Below are 24,564 nucleotides of genomic sequence, written 5' to 3'. Positions count from 1 at the left end.
AGCTAATGTAAGTCAAAACTGCCTGCGAGCTTCTCCTGTACTATACAGTAATTCCTCTACTATGCAACAGTAAGTCGCGTGGTTCTGACACAATGGTTAGCCTATTTTTACAAAAACGTCTGTTACGGAGCCATAACGTGGGATACAAGGTAATGGAGCCTTTTATACATTGTCGTGTTTCTTTAGAAATAAACAACGGATAAATAGAGTCTTTAAACGCTTCAGATGTAAAGTTATTCTCTGTCAAAGTGACGTCAAAATGAACGGCAGTCAATGGAATGCTAACGGCGGGTGATGGCTTGTTAGCATCAAAATGGCGCCATAGGAGCTATGGGTTATGGAGGCTGACTTACCCCCTTGGATATACTGGACATTCCTAAACAAATTCTCTTCAATCACTCGTTCGTGCAACTTAGGGACAAATCAGTTTTTACTAGTGATTCTTGAGTCCCGTTGTCAGCTTTTACAGAGTCTGACCATATTCCTGCCAGTACTGTTTCCTTTTTTTATTTTCAACTTTTATTTGCAGATTTTTTTTTTTTTAATAATGGCAGTGATGAAAACCCTTTGTCTCTAAAATGTGCAATATTTAGATTTTCAGCTAAGTATGATCAAAAAGTTAGGTTATACATATGAAATAATATCAAGACAATTTATTTAAATACATGGTGTATATTTACTCCATATAACATCAGTCCTGTGTTATTGTATGCATCTGCACAGACGTCACTGTGACAAATTCCTCTAAATTTATGTCATACAGTCTTACGAGGGCACCGGAGAGAGCAGACCTCTGCCAAGGCTGCACCCTCTCTCGCAATGTTAACGGAGGTGAAAAGTGTATCTGCCCCGTGATTCAGATCCGCTCCAGAATTTAATGGATTCATCCTTTACCCATGCTACACCCTTCCACTTATGGCGTTTTTCCATTACATGGTACCTGCTCGACTCGCCTCGACTCTACTCACCTTTTTAGATTTTCCATTATGAAAAAAAGTACCTGGTACTAGCTAACAGGTACTTTTTTTAGTATCACCTCCGTCGAGGTTCCAAACGATCTGAGGCGAAAACCTCCAGACTACTGATTGGTCGGAGAGAATCGTCACTAATAACTGCCTCATCATTGCTAGCGACAGACGGTGGTGTCCTGAACAAGCCCGCCATTTTTAAATAGTTTAGCCTTTAGCTTTACCTCCTTTTAGCTTCTTTTGAAACAAAATGTGTCTTCTGGCAACAGCCACATGCTGAGAATCAAAAACAACACACTTTGGCGTTCTGTGTGTGTGTCGCGTTAGGTCACGGCAGTTTCCTGCGGCGTTGCTATGACGACCAGCTACGCTCGCCTCACGCATGAGGCAGTACTAAATCTGCAATGGAAAACGTAGGACAGGGCACCGCGGCCGAGCCGAGCCGAGCCGAACCGAGCAGAGCTGGTACTAGCAGTGGGTAAGCGCCATAAGTGTCAAGACAATCGGCCCAGAAGTTTCTCCGTAATCCTGCTGACAGACAAACCAACAACCAGAAATGAAACATAACCTCCTTGGCAGAGTTTTTTTTCCATCCGCATCAGTTCCATAAGTCGGCCCTCCTTCCTGCTTTCTTTCAATGTCTGTCGTTTTCTCTTTCTCTCCAGGTATGACCAACCGGCCTGACCTGATAGATGATGCCCTGATGAGGCCTGGCAGGTTTGAGGTCAAGATGGAAATTAGTGAGTGCTATGGGACCTTTTCTCTTTCTCTGTTCAGCTCTCAAGTCTTTTTCTTTAGAAACAACTCAGATTGAAATTCTGCTTTGAGTTAGTGTCCTATCCATGACTTCAAAATGCTGGCCATTTTCCTCACCACATTTCCAGTTTTTTTATTGCGTATATGGTAATGAGATGGGTGTGTCCATGTACAATACGTGCAGGGTTTGTTTGTGTGTGTAACCTAAGTCGAGCCATCAAGAGGACTGTGTGGCTCTTAGCACCAACCTTTTCAGCTAGCTACGTAGCTTTTTTTTCGGTATTTCTCACAGCTTGTAATATTATTTTTAGGTGTATTTAGTCATATATTTCGTATTTGTCTTTTTATGTTGTGCAAGTTCACATGGGAGCGTATCCATGTTCCCAGGGTTCTATGTTCCCATCGTGCATTGTTTAGGGATCTATATTCCCAGGGTTCTATGTTCCCAGGAACCAATGTTCCTAGGGTGCTATGTTCCCAGGGACTAATATTCTCAGGAACCAATGTTACCAGGGTGCTATGTTCCCAGGGATCTATGTTCCCAAGGACCAATGTTACCAGGGTGCTATGTTCCCAGGGTGCTATGTTCCCAGGGATCTATGTTCCCAAGGACCAATGTTACCAGGGTGCTATGTTACCAGGGTCCTATGTTCCCAGGGATCTATGTTCCCAAGGACCAATGTTACCAGGGTGCTATGTTCCCAGGGACCAATGTTACCAGGGTGCTATGTTCCCAGGGATCTATGTTCCCAGGGTTCTATGTTCTCAGGGACCTATGTTCAGTGACCTACTGTATGTTCCCAGGGTTCTATGTTCCCAGGGATCTATGTTCCCAGGGTTCTATGTTCCCAGGGACCTATGTTCCCAGGGACCAATGTTACCAGGGTGCTATGTTCCCAGGGACCTATGTTCAGGGACCTACTGTATGTTCCTAGGGTTCTATGTTCCCAGGAACCTATGTTCCCCAGCTCAATAGCCTCTTAATATTACACATTAAGGAGACCCTTTAAAGGGTTTTAAGTTCTTCTACAGGTAAAAGCATACTGATGTTATACCTATGTTCTCATATTTGCGTGAAAGTATTCTTGACTTTAACCATTGATATCTCCACAGTATCTGAACGGATTTTTACTGTCCTTGTCCCTCCGTTCTTTCCTTACTCCTTCCATTCTTTCAACTCAACTGCAACCTCTCTCCCCTCGACCTCTCAACACAATTTTTTTTCCTTTCCATACCCCCGGTCCATCTTTTCTCTTCACCCATCTTCCTCTGTCCCTCGCTGCTTCGTCATCTCACCTCCAGGTCTGCCCGATGAGAAGGGCCGTGTCCAGATCCTGACCATCCACACCAACAAGATGCGAAGCTTCAACCTGCTCGCTCCCGATGTCGAAATCAAGGAACTGGCAGCCGAAACTAAGAACTACAGCGGTGCCGAGCTGGAGGGGCTGGTCAGGGCTGCTCAGTCCACCGCCATGAACCGACACATCAAGGTCCCTTTGCACACAAAGTGTGCCAAATACAATGTGTCACAATTCACAATGTGTCCAATGATTGTTTTTAATGATTCATGACATAAAATAACGTGTTGAAAACCACAGTCAGTGTGGTCTTTCAGATGAAATTCTAATAACAGCTCGCACAGCCAATAGGGGTTCGCAGATTAGCATGCTAGCAGATTAGCATGCTAGCATTAATGCTAGCTCAGCTACCCCTAACGTTCAAGTGACCCTCGCCTTCCAGCTCATAGCGGTCTGCGGGTATAGCCCGCAGCAAACTGATTTGACTTACTCTAGGGCAACATTAAACTTACTCTTTACATTACTCTTTACATTACGGGAACCACGATGGTAAGATTTGATAACATATCAATTCCACCAAAAGACACGTGATTTTTGTTAGTGGGAAAGTCCATTCTTGACCTTAGGAATAGTCATTTGACAAAATAACTACAAGTCAAGGAGTACTTACTTGCTTTCTCTGGAGCTTTCACCCACATATCGCAGAGAAGTTGAAGTTGTTTGGTGGCCATTGAGTAGGTACACTCATCATGTCACCGAACTGAACAGACACTATGACAAATAAAAAATAAACAATAAAAAGCTGATAAGTGGACCTTGAGTTAAAAACAAGTTCCAAAAACACTGGTTCCCACTTTTCCATTCTTTTGTTAGACTCCTGCTGCCTAAATGCCCACGTTTTATAAAATGACATGAGATCAGGTTTATTTTTTCTGATTTTGAAGCTCTTCCCTTCTAAGCCACAGAAGACATTATCAAAGTGTTTTAAGTAATTTAGCAAGAAAAGACATTCAAAAAAGACTTAAAGAAATCATAGTCAACTAAAAGCAAAACGAATGATTAGTCGACTAACTGGCTAAAAGGGTGCAGCCCTATTTCTGAGTCATAATCAGAGTGGCCTTTAAACCTGACATTGTTTTGATGCAATTTCATGTGTATGTTCTTTTTTAGGCCACATCTACAGTTGAAGTGGACATGGAGAGAGCAGAGAAGCTGCAGGTCACCAGGAGTGACTTCATGGGATCCCTCAACAATGACATAAAACCTGTATGTATTAGGTCTTTCTAGAGTTTAAGTCTCTGACTGCAGAATGCAGTTTAATCATGTAATATTAAAAGGCAGAACAAAGTTCCTAACACTCCCTACGTGTTTTTATCCAGGCGTTTGGTACAAACCAGGAGGATTACTCCAACTACATCATGAACGGCATTATCAAATGGGGTGACCCAGTCACTCACGTCCTGGACGATGGAGAGCTGCTGATACAGCAGACCAAGAACAGTGATCGCACACCACTGGTGGCTGTATTATTGGAGGGTAAGAAACCACAAACATGCACACATACTGTGTACAGTAAATTGCACTACATACACTAAAACATACACTAAATTCATGTTTAGTCAAATAAAAGATGTTATTAAATCAATTCTGGTGTTGTTAACAGTTTTGCCAAAATTGCTATTATCTGACTTTCTACAAGATTAAATCCAATATCCTGATACTCCAGATCAATAAGATCATACAAAGATTTACACTATTCAGAAAGGGAACAATAGCATGTGAGGCTCGAGCCTCATCAATCATTTCAAATGCTTGTCTTTGAGTCTGACTGGAATTCAACACAGAAAGTAGCCGTCTGAAACGGGCATGCTCACCTTTCACGGCAGCTGGATTCTCCAGCTCGCGATATCACGGGATCTCGCCGGAAACGCGGGATCACATATTACACGAAAATCCATCTTGTCAGGCTTCAAGTAATGCGTTTGTGTCCAAACGCCCAGCCTTTCAACCAATCAACGTTAGAGTTTAGATTCTCTGCCCGAGCCCGAGCTCGAACTTGGCCGATATTTCCCGCCACTATCCTCGAGCCGGGCCGGGCCCTTGATCAAGCATGTGTGTTTTTTTAATCGTTACTTTATTAGCCTAATTGGGTGGGTAGAAAACTATGCCAAGTGCATCATGGAGCTTGAAGATATAACAGTCCTTCCATAAAAATGCGCAGCTTTTTTGTGATTGTTGCGGGCAAAAATCCTTGATTATGCAGCACGTTTTCTTAAAAAATGCGATGGAATATGCGGGATATTTATGCAATTTTATGCAATGAAATTGCGGGAACTTGCAAAAACTGCGGGAACTTGCAAAAACTGCGGTTTGATGAAAAAGAGAAACCAACACCAACACCCTGCTTTTCGATGATGTTCACGTCGCGTAATTACGTCACTTCCTAACGTTCCCATGGCAACAGGGGAAAATGGCTGCTCTTGTGTGAAGTAAACGCAACATTTTTCAAAATTCTGCTAAGATATATGTGACTTTTTTTGCAACGAAAATGCTGGGATTATGAAATCATGCAAGCCCCGCATATTTTGCGCGGAAATCAGCAATTTATGTGGCGAAAGTGTGGCGTATTTGAAAAAATGCGGCCCCTGCATAAATATGCGGACTTTGGCTGATTATGCATTGAATTATGCGATCGCATAATCGCGTTTTTCTGGAAGGACTGATATAAAGAAAAAAATTTAAACGGAAGAATTAACTTTGAGCAAGTTTGGAGGAAAGTCGGAGGTATGGAACCATTTTAAACAAGTCGTGGGCAATGACAACATATGTGTTGGGTTTGTCGAGTGCATTAAGTGGCGGCATGCTGCTCGCTTATGACAGCAACAAAAAAAACGGGGACTTCAACGATAAACAGACACATGAAGCAGGCTTCCATGGCAGAAAAGATAATAGTCAGCCTTCAATGTCCTCTTTTGTTATTTCTCCAAGCATACCCCTTCTAAACAGATTTCTGCATCAAACAACTCTGAATTGTAGTTGAGAACATCAGTTGTAACGGCCCACGTATTAAATAATTGTCGGGTTTAAATCAGGCTCGGGCTCATAATTCCAGTTGTGTCGCCCCGGGCTCGGACACAACGTGCACTGGCTCAGGTAGGGTTGGGCTTGATTTTTTGGGCCCCATCTAAGCTTTAATCAGCGTCCTGTGCGGAGCTACTGGCAGCTACAGGCGTGGTTTAGACAGTTTAGTTACAGAGAATATTTGGTTTAGGCGTGTGTGATGGCTGCGACTGTTGGTTCAAAACAACAATGGCAGATGTGATAGACAGATTATTCATCTAATCACCTGCCAGATGATTTCCAAACAGTTTTCAATGACGGCTTTTCAGATAGTTCTGTGTTAACAAACCCATCTGGCGCGTCAGGCTAGGGTCAGGCAACTCTCCCTGATATACGTACGTTGTTTTGCGAGTATACTCATTTCCCCAAATCTCTACAGCGGATTTGGCGAGTGTTAGCACGACCCATAGAGTCACAAAAAACATCTTTATGGATATACCCCAGGTTGAAATAAAGCAGAAATAAAACAGTTTTCCTTTAAGTAAAATGTATTCAAATAGAGAAAACGATTATTTGCTCTAAATGACTCAAACGACACCCCAGCTTTCACCCTACTGAATAGCTACACAAATACAAACACATGCTAGTGCAGTAAATTGTACCCCTCCTCTCCTGTCAACCCACACACACCCAGGCCCACCCCACTGTGGAAAGACGGCCTTGGCAGCTAAGATTGCAGAGGACTCGCAGTTCCCCTTCATTAAGATCTGCTCTCCAGACAAGATGATTGGATACTCAGAGATCGCCAAGTGCCAGGCAATCAAAAAGGTAAGTGCTGCAGTGTGTTTATCCCTTGTAGAATGTCAGCAAACAAGGAGACGTTTGCATTTAATAGCAATAGCTTATGGAACTAATTGTCCCTTCCTTTTTATTGTCTTTCCTTTGTTCATTTCTTCAATCATTTGTCCCTCCCTCCCTCCCTCCCTCCTCCCTCCCTCGCTCCCTCCTCCCTCCCTCTGTTTCAGGTCTTTGATGATGCTTGTAAGTCACAGCTCAGCTGTGTGGTGGTGGATGACATTGAGCGTCTGCTGGACTACGTCCCCATCGGGCCTCGTTTCTCCAACCTGGTACTTCAGGCTCTGCTGGTGCTGCTGAAGAGAGCTCCGCCAAAGGTCAGAGTTCATCTGCAACTTTTATACACATTGTTACTCTGGCTACATGTGTATATTATTTACACTTTGCCAACAAATCACACAAAAAGACCCAAACCAAGTACTGTGTGTGTGTATCCAAAGCCTGATATACATTCTTCCTCTGTGCCACAGAGCTCCATTATTCTCCACAAACTATTAAAAACACATCAATGAGCCACACTGTTGCACTGGATGGCATGTTACTTCATTACCCCCATAGGGCCGCAAGATAAATTAGAGGGATCATGGGTAAATAGATTTGAAAAAGCATAACAGATATGTTTCTGCTAAGCGAAATCTTGTGTCTCCAATGTCTTGGGTGTAAGTTCAACACACAGGGACAGGAAGTTGGGAAGTCTTGAGAGAGGGACTAACAGTGTTGGTTTTGGTCTTGTCATGGATTGGTTGACAATAAGAAAAATAAAGAATAAATAAAAGGAAATACAAATATTCTTACCTGTTTTCTTGCAAAGAGTTAGATTAGAAGATCAACACTTATCTCATGTCTGTACGGATGATAATAGCAGCCAATTACATTACAGTCCCTCCAGAAAAACGTGATTATGAGATCGCATAATTCAATGCATAATCAGCCAAAGTCCGCATATTTATGTGGGGGCCGCATTTTATCAAATACGCCACACTTTCGCCGCATAAGTTGCCGATTTCCGCGCAAAATATGCGGGGCTTGCATGATTTCATAATCCCCGCATTTTCGTTGCAAAAAAGTCACATATATCTTGAAAAATGTTGCGTTTACTTCACACAAGAGCAGCCATTTTCCCCTGTTGCCATGGGAACGTTATGAAGTGACGTAATTACGCGACGTAATTACGTGACGTGAACATCATCGAAAAGCAGGGTGTTGGGGAAATCACTTTTTTTTTTCTCTTTTTCATCAAACCACAGTTTTTGCAAGTTCCCGCAATTTCATCGCATTAAATTGCATAAATATCCCGCATATACCATCGCATTTTTTAAGAAAACGTGCCGCATAATCAAGGATAAAGACAAGAAACATAGGGAAACAGTTAGCTCTTTGTTTAGTCTGTACCAAGTGCAAAAACAACATATTATGGTTTTGGGGTGGTAATGTGTAATGTGCCTGATTTTTATTTTTTTGGCATGGCACACTAGCCAGGCTAGCTGTTTCCCCTTGTTTCCAGTCTTTATGCTAAGCTAAGCTAACTGGCTGCTTGCTTTAGCTTCATAGTTAACGGACACATATGAGAATGGATATTTTTGTGGCAATAAAGCCAAAAAAGCATATTTCCTAAAATGTTGACCATCCCTTTAAGATGACAGCTGTATATTATATAGTAATCAGGCAACAAAAAATATCACCCCATAATATTTTCTGTTTTGAGTTTTCCCCTTAAAGCTTTTTTTTTTTCCTGTTTCAGTGCTTATTTTCTTATATTGTTTTACTTATATTGTAATATTTGTTCAAGGCAAAATATGTATCAAACCATTCTAAATTAAGTATTGTGGTGCCTCAGGATGTCCCATCTTACAAATCGTATCGTAAAGAAAAAAAATCTTTGTTTGGTACAGATCCTTGCAAAAAAAACGCACTATATTTATTTTAATTCATTTAAATTTTAATATTTGTCAATGAAAATGAGAATAATGATACAGAAATGATCATTTCCTCCAATATGACCCATATAAATCTGCTGAAATTAAAATCTTAACTGTGCCTGTGGTTGTAGCTGTCGAAGCTCACAAGGTTTTACACGTGTAAGCTTGGGAATGTAATTTGCCACGTGGTGTAATTAACAAAGCGACAACACAAAGTTTATTCTTTTTTTTTCCTGCAGGGTCGGAAGCTGCTCATCATCGGCACCACCAGCAGGAAGGACGTGCTGCAGGAGATGGAGATGTTGGACGCCTTCAGCACCACCATCCACATCCCCAACATCTCCACTGGGGAGCAGCTAGTCGACGCTTTAGAGGTATTCACACACACACACACACGCACACACACACGCGTGCACGCACACACACAAGCACACAAGCACACACACGCACAAACACACACAAAACACATTCGGTTGCTTGAAGGTTGCTCACGATTTTCCACCCATACACACAAGGACACACAGATGAATGTGGTGCATTATAAATACCCATCCCCCATTTTCTCATTAGTGTGTGTGAGAAGGAAAAAAAAAAAAAATACATTCACTAAAGGTACTGAAAAAATGTAAGTGTTGTAAACGTTATTAAAAGGATGTTTCACCGGCGGTCCTTCTTCATTTAGCTTTTCGTTTGGAGGTTTCAAAGGTAGTATTGGAAATCTCCACCTTTCTAATGTCTCTGTTGTCTTTGTAGCTGCTGGGGAGCTTCACCGATAAAGAGCGGGCCAACATCGCCCATCAGCTCAAAGGGAAGCGAGTCTGGATCGGCATCAAGAAGCTCCTCGTGCTCATCGAGATGTCGCTGCAGGTACGGGAGACTCGCCGAAGCAGTGGAGCAGCTCTTAAAGCACCATGCATAAGTGATGTGATGTGATGTGTAAGATCGTAGACAGTAGTCTACATCGAAACCAACTTACAGCCCTGCCAAGAAATACTCTGGCACATAAACCCCTATAAAACCAATCCTTTTACAGATTAAAAAATAGATAAGTTGACTTTGTAACCTTAATACAGAGCCAGGTTAGCTGTTTGCCTTTGTTTTGCTCTTTGTGCTAAGCTAAGCTAACCGACTGCTGACGGTAGGTATATTATATTTACCAGACAAATGTGAAAGTGGTATAGTGGTGTTTTCTCATCTAAGTCTTGGAAAGAAAGTGAATAAGCGTATTTAAAAAAAAAAAGTCTATTAGTATTATTTCTTTAAAGGAATACGCCACCGTTTGTTGAAATAGGGCTTATCACGGTCTCCCCAAGCTGTAGATAGGTGGGCCAACGCATTTTTTGTGCATGCATTGTTTTAGTCCGGTGCAACACCGGCAGCACCGCCGCTAGTTAGCTTAGCGTAGTGAATGGAATCCTATGTTGCCGGTTAGCATGTTGTGAGTAAAAGTGAGCCAACAAACGACAAAAAAACAACCTAATTAAATGCGTTGGCCCACCTATCTACAGCCAGGGGAGACCATGATAAGCCCTATTTCAACAAACGGTGGTGTATTCCTTTAAGGTTAGTGAAGCTACTGTGGCCCAGCTGTGGTGGCTGGGAGATTTCTGATGTGAGCCGTATTGACTTTTGCTGATAGTTTGTTTCTACTGTCAACAGACTGATCAATCTCTCTCTCCCTCTGCTTTCTTTTGCTGTCTCCAGATGGACCAGGAGTACAGAGTGACCAAGTTCCTGTCTCTGCTCAGAGACGAGGGGGCGTGAGTACAACCGCTCTTCGCCAATCACAGCCCTTTTCATTTCCTGTCATCAGCTTCCATCGACTTAAACCCTCTTCTTTTATCCTTATCTTCATCCATTTTTTTTTTTATGTTTCTCCTGCTATTATCCCTACCCCTGTTGTCTTTCGACTGTTATGTGTACATTCATTATTGTTATTCCCATAAACATCGTTGACAGAATGTACTTTGAACACAGCTCAGTAATGTCACACCAGAATACACTGATTTTAAAGACTCCAATCTTGTATTCCCCACACTGCACACAGAGTAATCCTAACAGTGCAGAAAAAGGGCTAACAACTGGTCTCCTTAACAGCTTTATTTTGCAATCACCAGGTTGAACGAAGGCGATCAAATCCGAATTTAAGCTGCCGGTCGCTCTTGCTGCGCACTGGTAAGGTCAACAGCAAAGCAATGAGACTAGCGGCTGAAGGTTAGGAGTACAAAAGCTGTAGCTTGTCAGTTAGCTATTAGATTAGCATTTTAACCTTTCTTTTTGTTACTACTCTAGGATTTTGATTGCAGAAGCAGCTTCAGGTAACTGTTTTGATTGGGGCCTTTTCACACCTGAAAGTCCAAACCAAGGTCTGGACCGAGGTTCATGTTTTCTTTACATCGTATACATTTGATTTGTTTAGTTCTGGTTTCACACTGCAGTTATGAAAGCGCACTAAAGAACTATACATGACATAACCACGTCCCGTCGCCATCACATATGTATATATATACAGTCACTTTGGCTAACAGTTGCCACTTTGGACACAGGTGACATGTACATGATAATGGTAAATACTAAGAGAGAAGAGTCAGCAAATTAACTCAGTATTATCAGTTACACAGAAATATCTACGTACATTTAGCTAACATTAGCTAATGTTAGCCACCATAGGCTACTGGTCATATATCAGACTGAGAAAGGTTGTACACTAAAATGCTTGAGGTTATTGGACAGAGTGCCAGTGATTTATATTTCTTATGCATTAAATTAGTATTTTGTAAGAGAAAAAGTATTTTAAGTTAGACGATCCCTTTGCCCAACCATCTTTATATCTCTTTCATTAGCAAAATGGATTTGTACATGGATATGTGAACACCCAGTGTATCTTACATACGTCTGCCCCCTACAGTTTATCATCATCATACAGTTTTTAGTTCTTATTTCTTAACCAGAAATGTATCGAATTTATGTAACATGACATTCCAAATGTCATGCAAGCATTGCATTTTTTACTCCCCCTTCATCTTTATTTTACTGTTGCAATTTCTGACTCATTTGTATTCATTTCTGAACATGAATGATTCTTTAGAGTGTTAAGATTTTTGAGCATTTTTTGGCTTTCATAATATTGAATATAAGTTTCAATCCTGCTACTTAAAGTACAGATTTCAGGAGTCTGTTGCACCAGCTCTTCGTAAGTCATAACTTGGCGTAGTTATTAGTGTTTACTAGATAACGCATGACTTAATTAAAATGGCTTGCACCACACATATGACGTGCAATAACACAAGTTCTTTTGTAGAGATTAGTTCTTACTAAATATTTACATCCAGTAACTGCCAAGAGTTAATATGAAATATAGTCGACATATCTGACCTGACACTCAAAATGCTACTTATAAAGGGTTTAAACTGGAAGAGTTGCAGAGATACTAAATGTATATCTGTCATCAACCCAAATAAAAACTATTCAAAGAAACATGGATGCTTAAAGGTCCCATGGCATGAAAATGTCCCTTTATGAGGTTTTTTAACATTAATATGAGTTCCCCCAGCCTGCCTATGGTCCCCCAGTGACTAGAAATGGTGATAGGTGTAAACCAAGCCCTGGGTATCCTGCTCTGCCTTTGAGAAAATGAAAGCTCAGATGGGCCAATCTGGAATCTTGCTCCTTATGAGGTTATTTTCTATATAAAAGAGACTTCAGATACAGTATTAGGTGACCACTAAGGTCTTATATAAAAGAGACTTCAGATACAGTATTAGGGGACCACTGAGGTCTATATAAAAGAGACTTCAGATACAGTATTAGGGGACCACTGAGGTCTATATAAAAGTGACTTCAGATACAGTATTAGGGGACCACTGAGGTCTATATAAAAGATACTTCAGATACAGTATTAGGGGACCACTAAGGCCTATATAAAAGAGACTTCAGATACAGTATTAGGGGAACACTAAGGTCTTATATAAAAGATACTTCAGATACAGTATTAGGGGACCACTAAGGTCTATATAAAAGATACTTCAGATACAGTATTAGGGGACCACTAAGGTCTATATAAAAGATACTTCAGATACAGTATTAGGGGACCACTGAGGTCTATATAAAAGATACTTCAGATACAGTATTAGGGGACCACTGAGGTCTATATAAAAGATACTTCAGATACAGTAATAGGGGACCACTCAGGTCTATATAAAAGAGACTTCAGATACAGTATTAGGGGACCACTAAGGTCTATATAAAAGATACTTCAGATACAGTATTAGGGGACCACTAAGGTCTATATAAAAGATACTTCAGATACAGTATTAGGGGACCACTGAGGTCTATATAAAAGATACTTCAGATACAGTATTAGGGGACCACTGAGGTCTATATAAAAGATACTTCAGATACAGTATTAGGGGACCACTAAGGTCTATATAAAAGAGACTTCAGATACAGTATTAGGGGACCACTCAGGTCTATATAAAAGATACTTCAGATACAGTATTAGGGGACCACTTTGAAAAATATGTGTCTAGTGGAAAATCTGATTGGCTGGTAACTTTAAAAATGTACTAGCCATGTTGGCCCATGAAAAGTTAATTTATAGTTTTTAGTTATTTAAAAGTTATATATATATATATATATATATATATATATATATATATATATATATATATATATATATATATATATATAACTTTTAAATAACTAAAAATATAAATTAAATTTAACCGATCATTTAAATTCATTTAAATTTAAAAGTTATATATATATATATATATATATATATATAACTTTTTAAATAACTAAAACTATAAATTAACTTTATATATATATATATATATATATATATATATATATATATATATATATAATAATAATAATAATAATAAATTGAGATTTATATAGGCTTTTCATGGACTCAAAGTCGGCTTTACAGGGCAGGGTAGATTATAAAAACATAACAAAACAAAACGAGCAAACAAAACAAGTAGAACAAAACAAGATACAGATGAAAAGGGAGGGGGCAGGTGGACTATGGGTAGGCTGAGGTGAAGAGATGGGTCTTGGGCGGGACTGGAAGATGGTGAGGGACTCAGAGGTGCGGATCTCTTGGGGAGGGAGTTCCAGAGCCTGGGAGCTGCTCTGGAGAAGGCTCTGTCCCCAAAACAGCGCAGGTTGGACTTTTGGATGGAGAGGAAACCGGCTGAGGTGGATCTGAGGGACCGTGAGGGTTGGTAAGGGGGAGAGGAGGTCAGTGAGGTATGAGGGGGCCAGATGGTGGAGGGCTTTATAGGTGAGGACCAGGATTTTGTAGGTGATCCGGTGGGAAATGGGAAGCCAGTGGAGTTGTTTTAGGACTGGAGTGATGTGGTGCCAGGATTTGGAGCAGGTAATGAGGCGGGCGGCTGAGTTCTGGACCAGTTGGAGTCGATTGATGTGGGTAGAGCTGATGCCGAGGAGAAGTGAGTTGCAGTAGTCCAGTCGGGAGGAGATGAAGGCGTGAATGAGTCTTTCAGCATATAATATATGATGTCCTACTTATTTGAAACTGCATAAATGCTACAAACTCTCAAACCCATTTTTCTGAAAGCTCCGATATATTCGACTTGGGGCTTAAAAATAGCACTACCCATGTCAGCTACAGTCATTTAATGTAATTAAACTCATAGTAATATCAATGGGGATCTTTCCCATTTCTGCAATTCATATGACATTTGAAAGTGTTATGAGGAAAATGGGATTTAAATAAAAAATGAAAGGTAGCTAGAGGTTTCTAAGAACTTAAGAAGAACTTTACACACAAACGTGTGTAGCAGTATTGATTTTACAAATAGCTGTTGCAACCCTAACCTGGTCGCCCCTGGTGGAAATCCCAGTGTAGACGGCTGGAGTGACAGCCTGCAGGGCTCCAGTGTAATCTTTTAAGACTATTTTTGGATGGCACGTTGGAGAATTGAGGCTTGCAATGGTGTTTTGGCAATATAACAAATCTATTAAACCTTCCATACACAGAATAAAGAGTGCAGTAGTCTCAGAAGTAATCAGTGAGTAATGGTGTTACATTGTGGCTCTCTTCTTGTTTTATAGCCGGTTAAATCCTGCTCGTGGTTTTTTATTTTACTCAAGACACCGCCCAGCGTTGTGCTGGTGTTGTGTGAGTACACTGGAGTTTGTTGAGCGGCCCCTCTTAAAAAGGGAGCACTTTGGGGAGTAATGCAACACAACCCACAGTAAATTGAAATAACGTCTTCTGCTTTTTCCTCATTCTAGTGATCGCAGCTTCTATGAGTAGAGGGGGTGGAGGATTAAAGCAAGCATGGGGCCCTCAACAAGCCACCCGTTGGACAAAATGAGGAAGAGGAAGAAAAGAGCTGCCTCTTGTCCACCCACCCAGTGATCCATGCGTCCGTCTATCTACTTAAATACACACCTGGTCAAAGAGAGGAACACACAAGTCCTCCTTTATCTCAGCATGTTTCCGCAGTCAATATCGCTGTACCATCAACTTTACTTCATTGACATATCACAGGAAAGTACTGGAAGTCGTACTGTTAAAAATAAAATCGGTTATCTGTAAAGAAATCACAATAGATGATTGTAAAAAATGTTCAGTTTTTGTGCATTGTGCGTAAAAACAACCCAAAAAAAGAAGCCATGTATGTTTTCAGCTATAGTATTTGTTGTATTGGTTGCATATCCCTCGTCCTCCTAAAGATAGTTATTGTTAGTACGATATGTATCCTCACAAACACAAGCGGAATCAAAAGAATCCAAAACTGACTGAAAATCCCCAAGCTATTTGAATATATAAGACTTGAATCTATGAGATGCTTTTAGTGAATATGTAGTGGCTGTTCCATGTGTAAATGTAAACCCTTTAAATATACAGTGTGTAACTTGTTGATGTTCTGTACATAGTATATATAGACAAAATGCAGTATGACAAGAATTTAAATGATCGGTCTCAAGTCTATTTCGTACTACATCAGTATGATTCTTCCTCCCGATTACTCCAGAGATGTTGACTTTACCAGGTTACTGTAATAGTGAAAGTAAATGTTAGATTGTTGGCCTGTCTGTCCGTGTTGCTTACAGTACAGTTCAGTCTAGCTATTGTAGCGACGGCATCATCAGTGTTAAACTTTAAAAAAAATGTTCTACACTTTTAACATTGCCTCAGAAACCTTTAGTACTTATCTCAGCGGGTCTTCGTGGGAACTCAAAGATAGTGTCCGCTCGTGTGCATGTGTGGGGAAGTTAACGCTGCATGTGCCCAGTGTGTCAGAGAGAGTATGTGTGTATGAGTGTGTGGTGGCAAAACGTGCTTTTGAATGCGAGTATGTGTGTGTTTTAGTGTTTGTGTGTGTGTGTGCACATTTAAATCCAGGTTCAGACAGCCAGTGGGTAATTTGTGGAGTTTTTCTCATGTCATGTGTTCAGTGCTTATTGTCCAAAGTTCTTATTTTGTTCTGACCATTGACGATGTGTGTGTGTGTGTGTAAATATACTGTACATCAACATGCAGATGTATTATTGCAATAAAAAGCACAGATGCACAGGAAAAAGAAACTTCCAGCTGCTTGTTTGGTCTTATTCATTCCTTGATGATTGAGTAGGGCTGGGTACTGAACTTTGATACTTTTTAAGCGCCGGACGAATCACCTCCATAGTATCGAGTATCGAAAAATCCCTAATCATTAAATACCAAATTTCAATAACTTATGAGCAAATCTCATCAGCATCAGCGAGCCAATAAGCATGCAGCATGCTTCTACCAAGATCTGATAATGCTGCTGATTGGCTGTCTTCATGTTGTAGAGGCAGGCAGGAAAAACTCATCATGCACAGAGTGCTGTAGTCAAGTCCACCTTTGTCGACTAGTCTAGACCGAGTCAAGACCAAGTCCAAAGAGGTTCAAGTCCAAGTCAAGTCCAAATGAGAGACAGTCAATACCGACATAAAAAAGATCACTTACTTACCTGTTCATAATTTATGTGACGTGAGAGACACTATATCTTCTACTTTAAGATGATAATGTTGCTTTATTATTTGTAATAATAAAAAGCAAATGCAGAGTAACGCACGATAGGATCAAATTAGCCCATATTATTTACTTAAAATGGAAAATGGAAATGTTCCCGTTCTTGAACTTATTACTTGTCCTGAATAATTCATAGTACAGAGTGCTCGCTGACATTGTGTCTGTGGCCAAAATGAAAATGATCAATGCCTGGTGATTGAGGTATATGACGCAGCCCGGCATATACCAGGCGACCAGTCTCAATGCCTGTTCTAGATGGATTTTGAATTTAAGTGCTCATATTGTGGTTTTTGGTTTTTTCCCATTCCTTTATTGTGTTATATATCTTTTGTGTGCATGTAATAGGTTTACAAAGTGAAAAAGCCCAAAGTCCACCCCAAAGGGACTTGAACACTGTTCACAAAGTGCTCCAAACAGCTTGATTGTAGTCCAGCCTTTACTTCAGAGACAAACGTGCGTCACTTTGTAACACACGTTATAATGCTCGCCTAGCTGCTAGCGTGGCACGCCCTCATACTCTGCTTCTGAATGGCTAGTAGTCCTTACCTAGCTACTGCGCATGTGCGACTCCCAACAAAGATGACGGAAGAAGACAGAAGTGCGATGCCTCACTCTGTAGCTAAAACAGAGAGCTCAACACACAGGGTGAAAAGAGGAGCTGCAGCAATGTGTAGTACAACAAAAATATGTACCATACAAAATATGGTATATGGTACAACCTAACCTTAAATACAATTATGAACCTGAAAATGAGCATAATATGAGCACTTTAAACTAATACCTGTTTTCTGAACGAGGGCTAACCATGCCAATCTGTAGGTATGGTGAAGGGTATGTGATGATGTGGGGCTATTTTAATTCCAAAGGCCAAGGGAACTTTATCAGGATGCATAGTATCCTGGAACCATGAAATAACTGGCCTTTAAAAATAAAACTCTGCCTGCCTCTATGGGAATTTACCATAAGGGTGTACTTACTTATGCCCCCTGTATTTTAAGGAAGAACATTTATTTATTTACGATACGTTATTCATTCACAAACAAAATCGGTTTCCTTAACGGTTGGATTTTTCCAAAAAAAAATTATTAAGGCATTAAGATCAATTTCCAAAAGATGATTTTTTATTCCTCTTTTTAGTCAACTTTGGCATGGGTGTCCTAATTTTTTCACATGACTGTATATAGACATTTCAAAGTGGGGCGTTTGGGTGTCCTCCCAAAATAAATCCCTTTATTTAGTCTATGTGAAGGAAAACACAGATGGCAATTCAAAATATATCAAAAATATAATGGAAAGTATGTTGTTACATACCTGCGTATCACGTAGACCAGTGGTTCCTTTTCCTACTTCTCACTCAAAAATGTCAACCAAAGTTCCTTTTCTTTTTATCTCATTGTTGCCCAAGGCAGTTACACAGAAGTCCCCAGTAGCACATCTACTCAAAAACGTCCTGTTTCCATTTCCATTGCTCTACTGCACTACTTTTTCAGAGGCAAATTGTTTACCTTTTCACTTACATTCAGTTTACAGCTAACTAGTTATAGTAGACCTGCTGAAGTTCTTACACACAAAAGGATCAGCTTAAAACATGTACATGACATTGAATTTAATTGATATTGTTAAAATTAAAATCAGCTTCACTTTGACCAACTACAATAGTAAAATACTTAACATCATCCAACAGCAATAATACTAATGAGTACTTTTGATACTTTGATACTCATGCACTGTAATCTTTAAATAAATATCGGTTATAAGTCACTATCACTGAAGGAGGTAACACAATGGTGACTGAGCCACTGATGAAAGTATTGCAATATTTATATATTTGCAGTATTACGAACTGGGTATGAAAATGTAATGGTCTTTGCAATGGAACTAAGCACACACACACACACACACTACTGAAAATGTGAAGCTCACGTATCAACAACAAGCCCCCAAAACCATAGAAATAGATACATACAGTAAGTCTCAGCACAGAAATACAAATTTTAAATCAACCAGGACTGAAATCTTAAAGATGGCCACTTTAAGTACAGCTGCGTAGTCACCCCCTACCCCCCAACTGACAACCACTTATATTCCGCCTTTGAATGTTGCTGTGGAAACAAGTGACATCCTTCCTCTGTTTTGCTGACGTTCCCCTTTAATTCTCCAGGCTCTCGGGATTATGCAATCCCCCCGCTGCAGTACTCCTCATGGGCCGGTAGAGGGCGCTGTGGAGCCTGGTAATAAATCACCTCTCTGCCGGCAGCTCCGCTTCTCCTGACCCGCATTCACCCGTACTGTACAGGCAGGGAGAGGAGAGGGAGGGGGTTGTGGGGGAGGAGGAAGACCGACCACAGAAAGCTAATGAACGCTGTAGAGTTCCCTTGCAGACCGTGGCCATGGCTTTGGCAGTCCCTGACAGACACGGCGCTCCCGTCTCCCCCCACACCTGATAGCGGACTGAAAGCAGGCTAACACCCGGTAGAAGCATTAACGCTAGCTAACGTTAACGTTACGCCGTTCGAGACGGGTAAGTTAACTAGCTGGACTCGCTTGTGTTTCTACGTATTTGTTCTGCTTTTTCCTACTGTTCCGTGTTCACTGGCTTTATGTTAACGGTGGAGGCGGGTTTCTATCACAAGTCGAGCATTGGTGAGTGTGTCAATTTATTAGACTACAGCTAAAAACACAAACAAACAGGGACGGCTTCTTTACGGTGCGGCGGTGCAACGTGAACGCTGCCCTCATGTCAACCCGGGCGCTACGCTGGCTGCTTCTAACTGTACTGTACTGTACTTAACTGTAACGCTACTGCTTTAGCTACTAGATTAATGCAAAGAAGCCTGGTCACTGTCCTGTAACGTTAGCTCTCTGTGTGCCGTTTGAAAAAAAGTATCACTGCAGTTTGACCTGCATACGTGCCATTGGCATGTGCTTCCTTTTGCCGTCTTTACATGTATATTTAGACGTACCTGGGTCAGGTAACGTCAGGGCTCCAAAGTGCACGCTTAAGGTTGGGACCCTGCAACAAGAAACCTGTTAACCCTCACTCCGCCCTATGTGGCGGTGCCGTCTGCTCGCGTGAGATATGTTATTCAAGAGGAATCGTGAAGGAACAGAGATAGGTCTTTGTGCCAAGATATAGGCAGTATGTAGGCTCCCATGTATGTAACGTAATGTGTACTTATAGATGTGGCCAATGTTCACATTCCTTTGCTGTGACATATCCACAGTACTTAACGTCATGGTCTGTCAGTGCAAAAGTGGGCCAAAGTGTGCCAAAGTATGCTTGAAATGCTCCTGGACACTTGATATGAATCATGCATGCGTTCCAGGACCGCATGCAATATGAAATGTGGTTCACACAGTCTACTGCTGCTCCCACATAATGAGGTGTGTGGTATGTGTGGTCTGTGATGTATTGAGTTATAATACCAGGAGTCCTTGCATTGTGAGTGTGCGGCTAGTTTAAAGTTATGGTTAAGAGAAGAAAAGTGTTAATAATGTTTTTTTTTTTTTTTACATTTTTATTCCAGGATGAGGACAACACCTTCTGTTTCATTGGTCCATCAGACGTGATTCTATGACTCATCCTGGGCACAGAGCGGCTGTTCAAGACACCCTGGGCTAAGGTAGGTGACCAGGGCAAACATCAGAGCAGTGTGCAGGGCTCGGGGTAGAGCGTGAGTAATTTCCCTCCGCTTGGAATGTTTTCAGTGTTCGCCTAAAATGTCTACACAACACGCTGACAGTAAAGGTGCTTCTGCCTTGCAGTGTGCATCAATTTCACGTTTCATACGACCCAGTGGCACTCCACGTTTTTATTTGCGAGTGGATAATATTCCTCAACTGATGGAGACCTGATATTTTTAACACGGCATGGCTCATTTGCCATTTGTCTTTTTGTCTAAAATCTTCCAATCCGGTCAATAATTCATTCCACATGCATTTGATGTTTTCATATAGAACATTTGCAGAGATGCAGAGAGAAGAAGGAGAACTCCCTTATTAACACAACTGGGTGTAAAACAGGAATGACTATGGAACCAACAATAATATTTCCCTGGAGCGCAGAGGCCAGGCCTACTGTACATAAAATTACCCACGAAGCAACACCTTGTTTACAAGAGTTTCCTGCCAGTAACCCATTTTATGATTTTGGTAGCTGGTGGTTTTTATTAGTTTTAAGCCCTTCCAAAGATTTATTAGTCTTTTTATGAGTCCTTTCCGCAGACTTGTTTTCTTGGAAGAAAGGCAATTTATCTGAGTGGACATTATTTTTTTTTAAAAACAGTTTTGCATGCAATGACACGATACTTAATTAATCCTAAGAAGCGAAATAATGCTTAAGAAATGCAATTAATATCAGTTTAGCATTTGCCAACTGTCAGGATTTCATTAACATCATAGAAAACTGAAAAAAAAGAAAAGTATTCCTATGCTGAATTGAATGACAAACCAAAGAAAGTCAATGTAAAAATTCTGTGTGTATGTTTATACATACAAAGCCATAATCTCTGCCCGCAGCCAGACGTGACCTCTTTTGACGTCCGTCCCTAACGCCCCCCCCTCCTGCCCCCATTTTCCCATCGCTCGTTGCTGCAAGGCATCCTGGTTTTCCGAGGTTGAGGCTTAATGTATAGCGAGCGGGTGGGGGAGGGAGGGGGGCGGGGGGAGAGACAGGAAGAAAACTAGTCTCTCGCCTCCTGCCTGCCTGCTCAGTCTGAGAGAAATCGGTTGCATAACAGCGGCTGTGGAGGCAGCCGCCGCTGTCCCACAGCCCGCTTACATCACAGACATGTCGGAGGAGGGGCTTTGAGTCATCTGCCCATTTAGCCAGTTTTGGAAAACACTGAGTTTGGACACTTAATTGGATTTGATGTGAATGTCTACGTGTAACCCGCATACTCTGGCTTCAGCTGTTTACTTGAAGCCTTTTGTACCGTGTACGTGAAGGACTGATTCCCTAAAGATTGCTGCACTTTTCCAGATGCTGAGAAACTTTCAGATCAGGATTCATCCATATGTAGTATTTGGCCCCACCAACGTAGGGCTACAACTAATAATTATACAACTAATAGTTGTTTTCATTACACAGTATTTCATTGATTGTTTTCTATTAGTGTAAGTGTTAAAAAAAAAAAGTGATCCATCACAAGTTATCAAATGCGAAAGTGACATGTTCCTCACAAAAGTGCTAGATACTATTTTTATTTTTGGTTTCTTCAGGTTATGACTTGCTTATTGTTTTAGCATCTCATGTGTTGTGTACTGTATTGTGCATACTGGCCATATTTGAAAGTGTTGCGTTTCTTGTAAGGAGATGTGTAAGACCACGTGAGTTTCCCCCTGTGGATAAAGAAGTTTACTTTGACTTTTAGAAAACCCAAATTTATTTAATTTACAGTGAAACGGCAACTTCTCCTCTTTTAAACAACTTAAACAATCGATTCATTTTGTGTTAATCAACTAGTCGAAGGCTGCTTTTCAGTTTATCACAAGATATTTTTCATGTTATTATGAGAACTTGTTATCACTAGATACAGCTTTTAAATGTCTTGTTACAATGTTGGTCTGTTGTTATAACAAGAAACTTCTATCCGTGCCTTGTATAATTTTAATTTTTACTTTGGTTTCTATTTTATTTTATATACCTCGAATTATTTATTGTTTCATCTTTCTACTTATCTGTAGATAAGATTTCCATCTATGCGCTGCGGCAAAACCTGAATATTCCCTCTGGGGGCTCAATATAAGGCTTATCTAATAAAAAAAAAGGCAATCTTAGTTAAAACGAGAAAAGATCAAGAGATGACATTTAGGCCCGGCGAGACAAATTGACAATTTTACCGAGGCCAAAGCACTATTCACCCATATCCAAATATCTGCTTATCCTGCGCAGGACTACCGGGGGCTTATCTAATTTGGGCAACGGGCTTACTACACACCATTTCTCACATGGCAGTCAATCAAAGTAGTTTAATACATTTAAAAGTGTGAAATTACTTCAAGGGCGTTTTCACACTTGTAGTTCGTTTAATTTGGTTCGAATCAGTTAATAAGTTTGTAAACTTGGAGCGATTTCCCCTTGGTTTGGTTTGTTTTGACACCTGGAAAAATCCAAGCGTACTAAAATCATGCTAAAACGTTCACTCTGCTTATTGGTCGAATGTGTCTGGGGGCGGCAGCAAGAAAGTAAATACAGGAAGAAGGTCCTGTGTTCTGGACTAGTGCATATTTCTTGCATCTCCATGGTCAAACCAGCTCAGTTCATTAAAATGATCAGACGCTGTTTCTCAAGAGACGTTCAGGGTTCATACGTTTTGAAAAAAACCTGGAAAAGTTATGGAATTTGAAAAATGCAAATTCCAGGCCTGGAAAGGTTTTGGAAACATAAAAAGAACCAGAAAGTTTTGGAAAAGTCATGGAATTTGTTTTAACACCGCATAATAATATGTCATTAATAAATGTATTTTCACGTTGTCTTAACCTCAACGTTCTATTCGGGGAGCGATATTATGAATCCCACTATGAACCACATAAATAGTCATTCATTTTATAGTTAAACCGCTGAGGGTAAACTTTAACACAGATTTGTATTCTTATTGTATAATGTCGACTGACATTTTCAGGAACACATAGTAGAGCTGGGCAATATATCGATATTATATCGATATCTTCTTAGATTTTGGATATCATAATATGGCATAAGTGTTGTCTTTTCCTGGTTTTAAAGGCTACATTACAGTAAAGTGATGTCATTTTCTGAACTTACCAGACTGTTGTAACTGTTCTATTATTTGCCTTTACCCACTTAGTCATTATATCCACACTACTGATGATTATTTATCAAAACTCTCATTGTGTAAATATTTTGTGAAAGCACCAATAGTCAACACTACAATATCGTTGCGGTATTGATATCGAGGTATTTGGTCAAAAATATCGCGATATTTGATTTTCTCCATATCGCCCAGCCCTAACACATAGTCATGGAAATTTGCCGAAAAATATTGGTTAAAATGCGTATGAATCCTGGACATTACTACGTCTGCTCTGGTCACCGAGACCTCGCTCTGCTCTGCCGGCGTCTGTCTCCAACTTTAGCGGCGGCTGGTTTGACCACGGAGATGCGAGTGACGGACGCCGAGCTTGCCTGCTGTTTATTCCCGTGAGAGAAACACTGCGAGCTGCTACGGTTTGCTGCTCCGCTGTATCGCAGATTGTTAAGATCTCACACCTGACTACAGACGGCATTAGCTCAGACTTGCGGAGTACATATAGCTGGCGCGGTTCGATGAGGGATCTCGTTCCCACCGCAAACGAACAGCTCCAGAGTTCGTTTGAAAGCGTTCCGAGACCACCTCACCAAGCAGGTCTCGGTACGCTTGTTTGGTCCGCTTTTGGTGCTGTAACAATTCAACATTTTGCTGTACAGTTAATTGTCTCAGAAATAATTGCAATTAACTATATAATTGTCTCCTTTCTGTCAAATTTTTTTATTTATTTATTACTTATTATTAGTCTGACCAATAAGCACTTATATAATTACAATTTGGCATATCTAAACAAAATCAACAATTTCCAGTTATACGCCTGAAGACCTTAGCTAATGTTATCAATTAATTGCGATTAAACAACGAAGCCGCGATTATGTGAAAAAAGACCGACAATTATGT

General features: G+C 40.7%; 1 protein-coding gene and 1 long non-coding RNA gene across 4 annotated transcripts in view; both read left to right on the top strand.

The window, feature by feature from the left end:
* Positions 1-16,426, top strand: part of LOC120574710 (vesicle-fusing ATPase) — a 57,493-nt gene extending 41,067 nt beyond the window's left edge. For 2 of the 3 annotated variants that reach the window (XM_039825090.1, XM_039825088.1), the window contains 11 exons: positions 1,634-1,708; positions 3,027-3,214; positions 4,193-4,288; positions 4,402-4,558; positions 6,777-6,910; positions 7,108-7,254; positions 9,096-9,230; positions 9,610-9,723; positions 10,561-10,616; positions 10,974-11,031; positions 15,124-16,426. In XM_039825090.1, the coding sequence (XP_039681024.1) occupies positions 1,634-1,708; positions 3,027-3,214; positions 4,193-4,288; positions 4,402-4,558; positions 6,777-6,910; positions 7,108-7,254; positions 9,096-9,230; positions 9,610-9,723; positions 10,561-10,616; positions 10,974-11,004 (1,133 nt within the window). In that variant the 3' untranslated portion in view covers positions 11,005-11,031; positions 15,124-16,426. The remainder of the gene's footprint in view (positions 1-1,633; positions 1,709-3,026; positions 3,215-4,192; positions 4,289-4,401; positions 4,559-6,776; positions 6,911-7,107; positions 7,255-9,095; positions 9,231-9,609; positions 9,724-10,560; positions 10,617-10,973; positions 11,032-15,123) is intronic. The other variant, XM_039825089.1, reaches the window with a different exon arrangement.
* Positions 16,427-19,197: 2,771 nt separating this feature from the next.
* Positions 19,198-24,564, top strand: part of LOC120574714 — a 42,154-nt gene continuing 36,787 nt past the window's right edge. The window contains exons 1-2 of the long non-coding RNA XR_005641889.1: positions 19,198-19,415; positions 20,422-20,517. This is a non-coding gene — a long non-coding RNA (uncharacterized LOC120574714). The remainder of the gene's footprint in view (positions 19,416-20,421; positions 20,518-24,564) is intronic.

The sequence above is a fragment of the Perca fluviatilis genome, chromosome 15 (assembly GCF_010015445.1).
Source record: "Perca fluviatilis chromosome 15, GENO_Pfluv_1.0, whole genome shotgun sequence".
In the NCBI taxonomy this organism is placed as follows: domain Eukaryota; kingdom Metazoa; phylum Chordata; class Actinopteri; order Perciformes; family Percidae; genus Perca; species Perca fluviatilis.
This window is presented reverse-complemented; position numbering and strand designations above follow the sequence as displayed.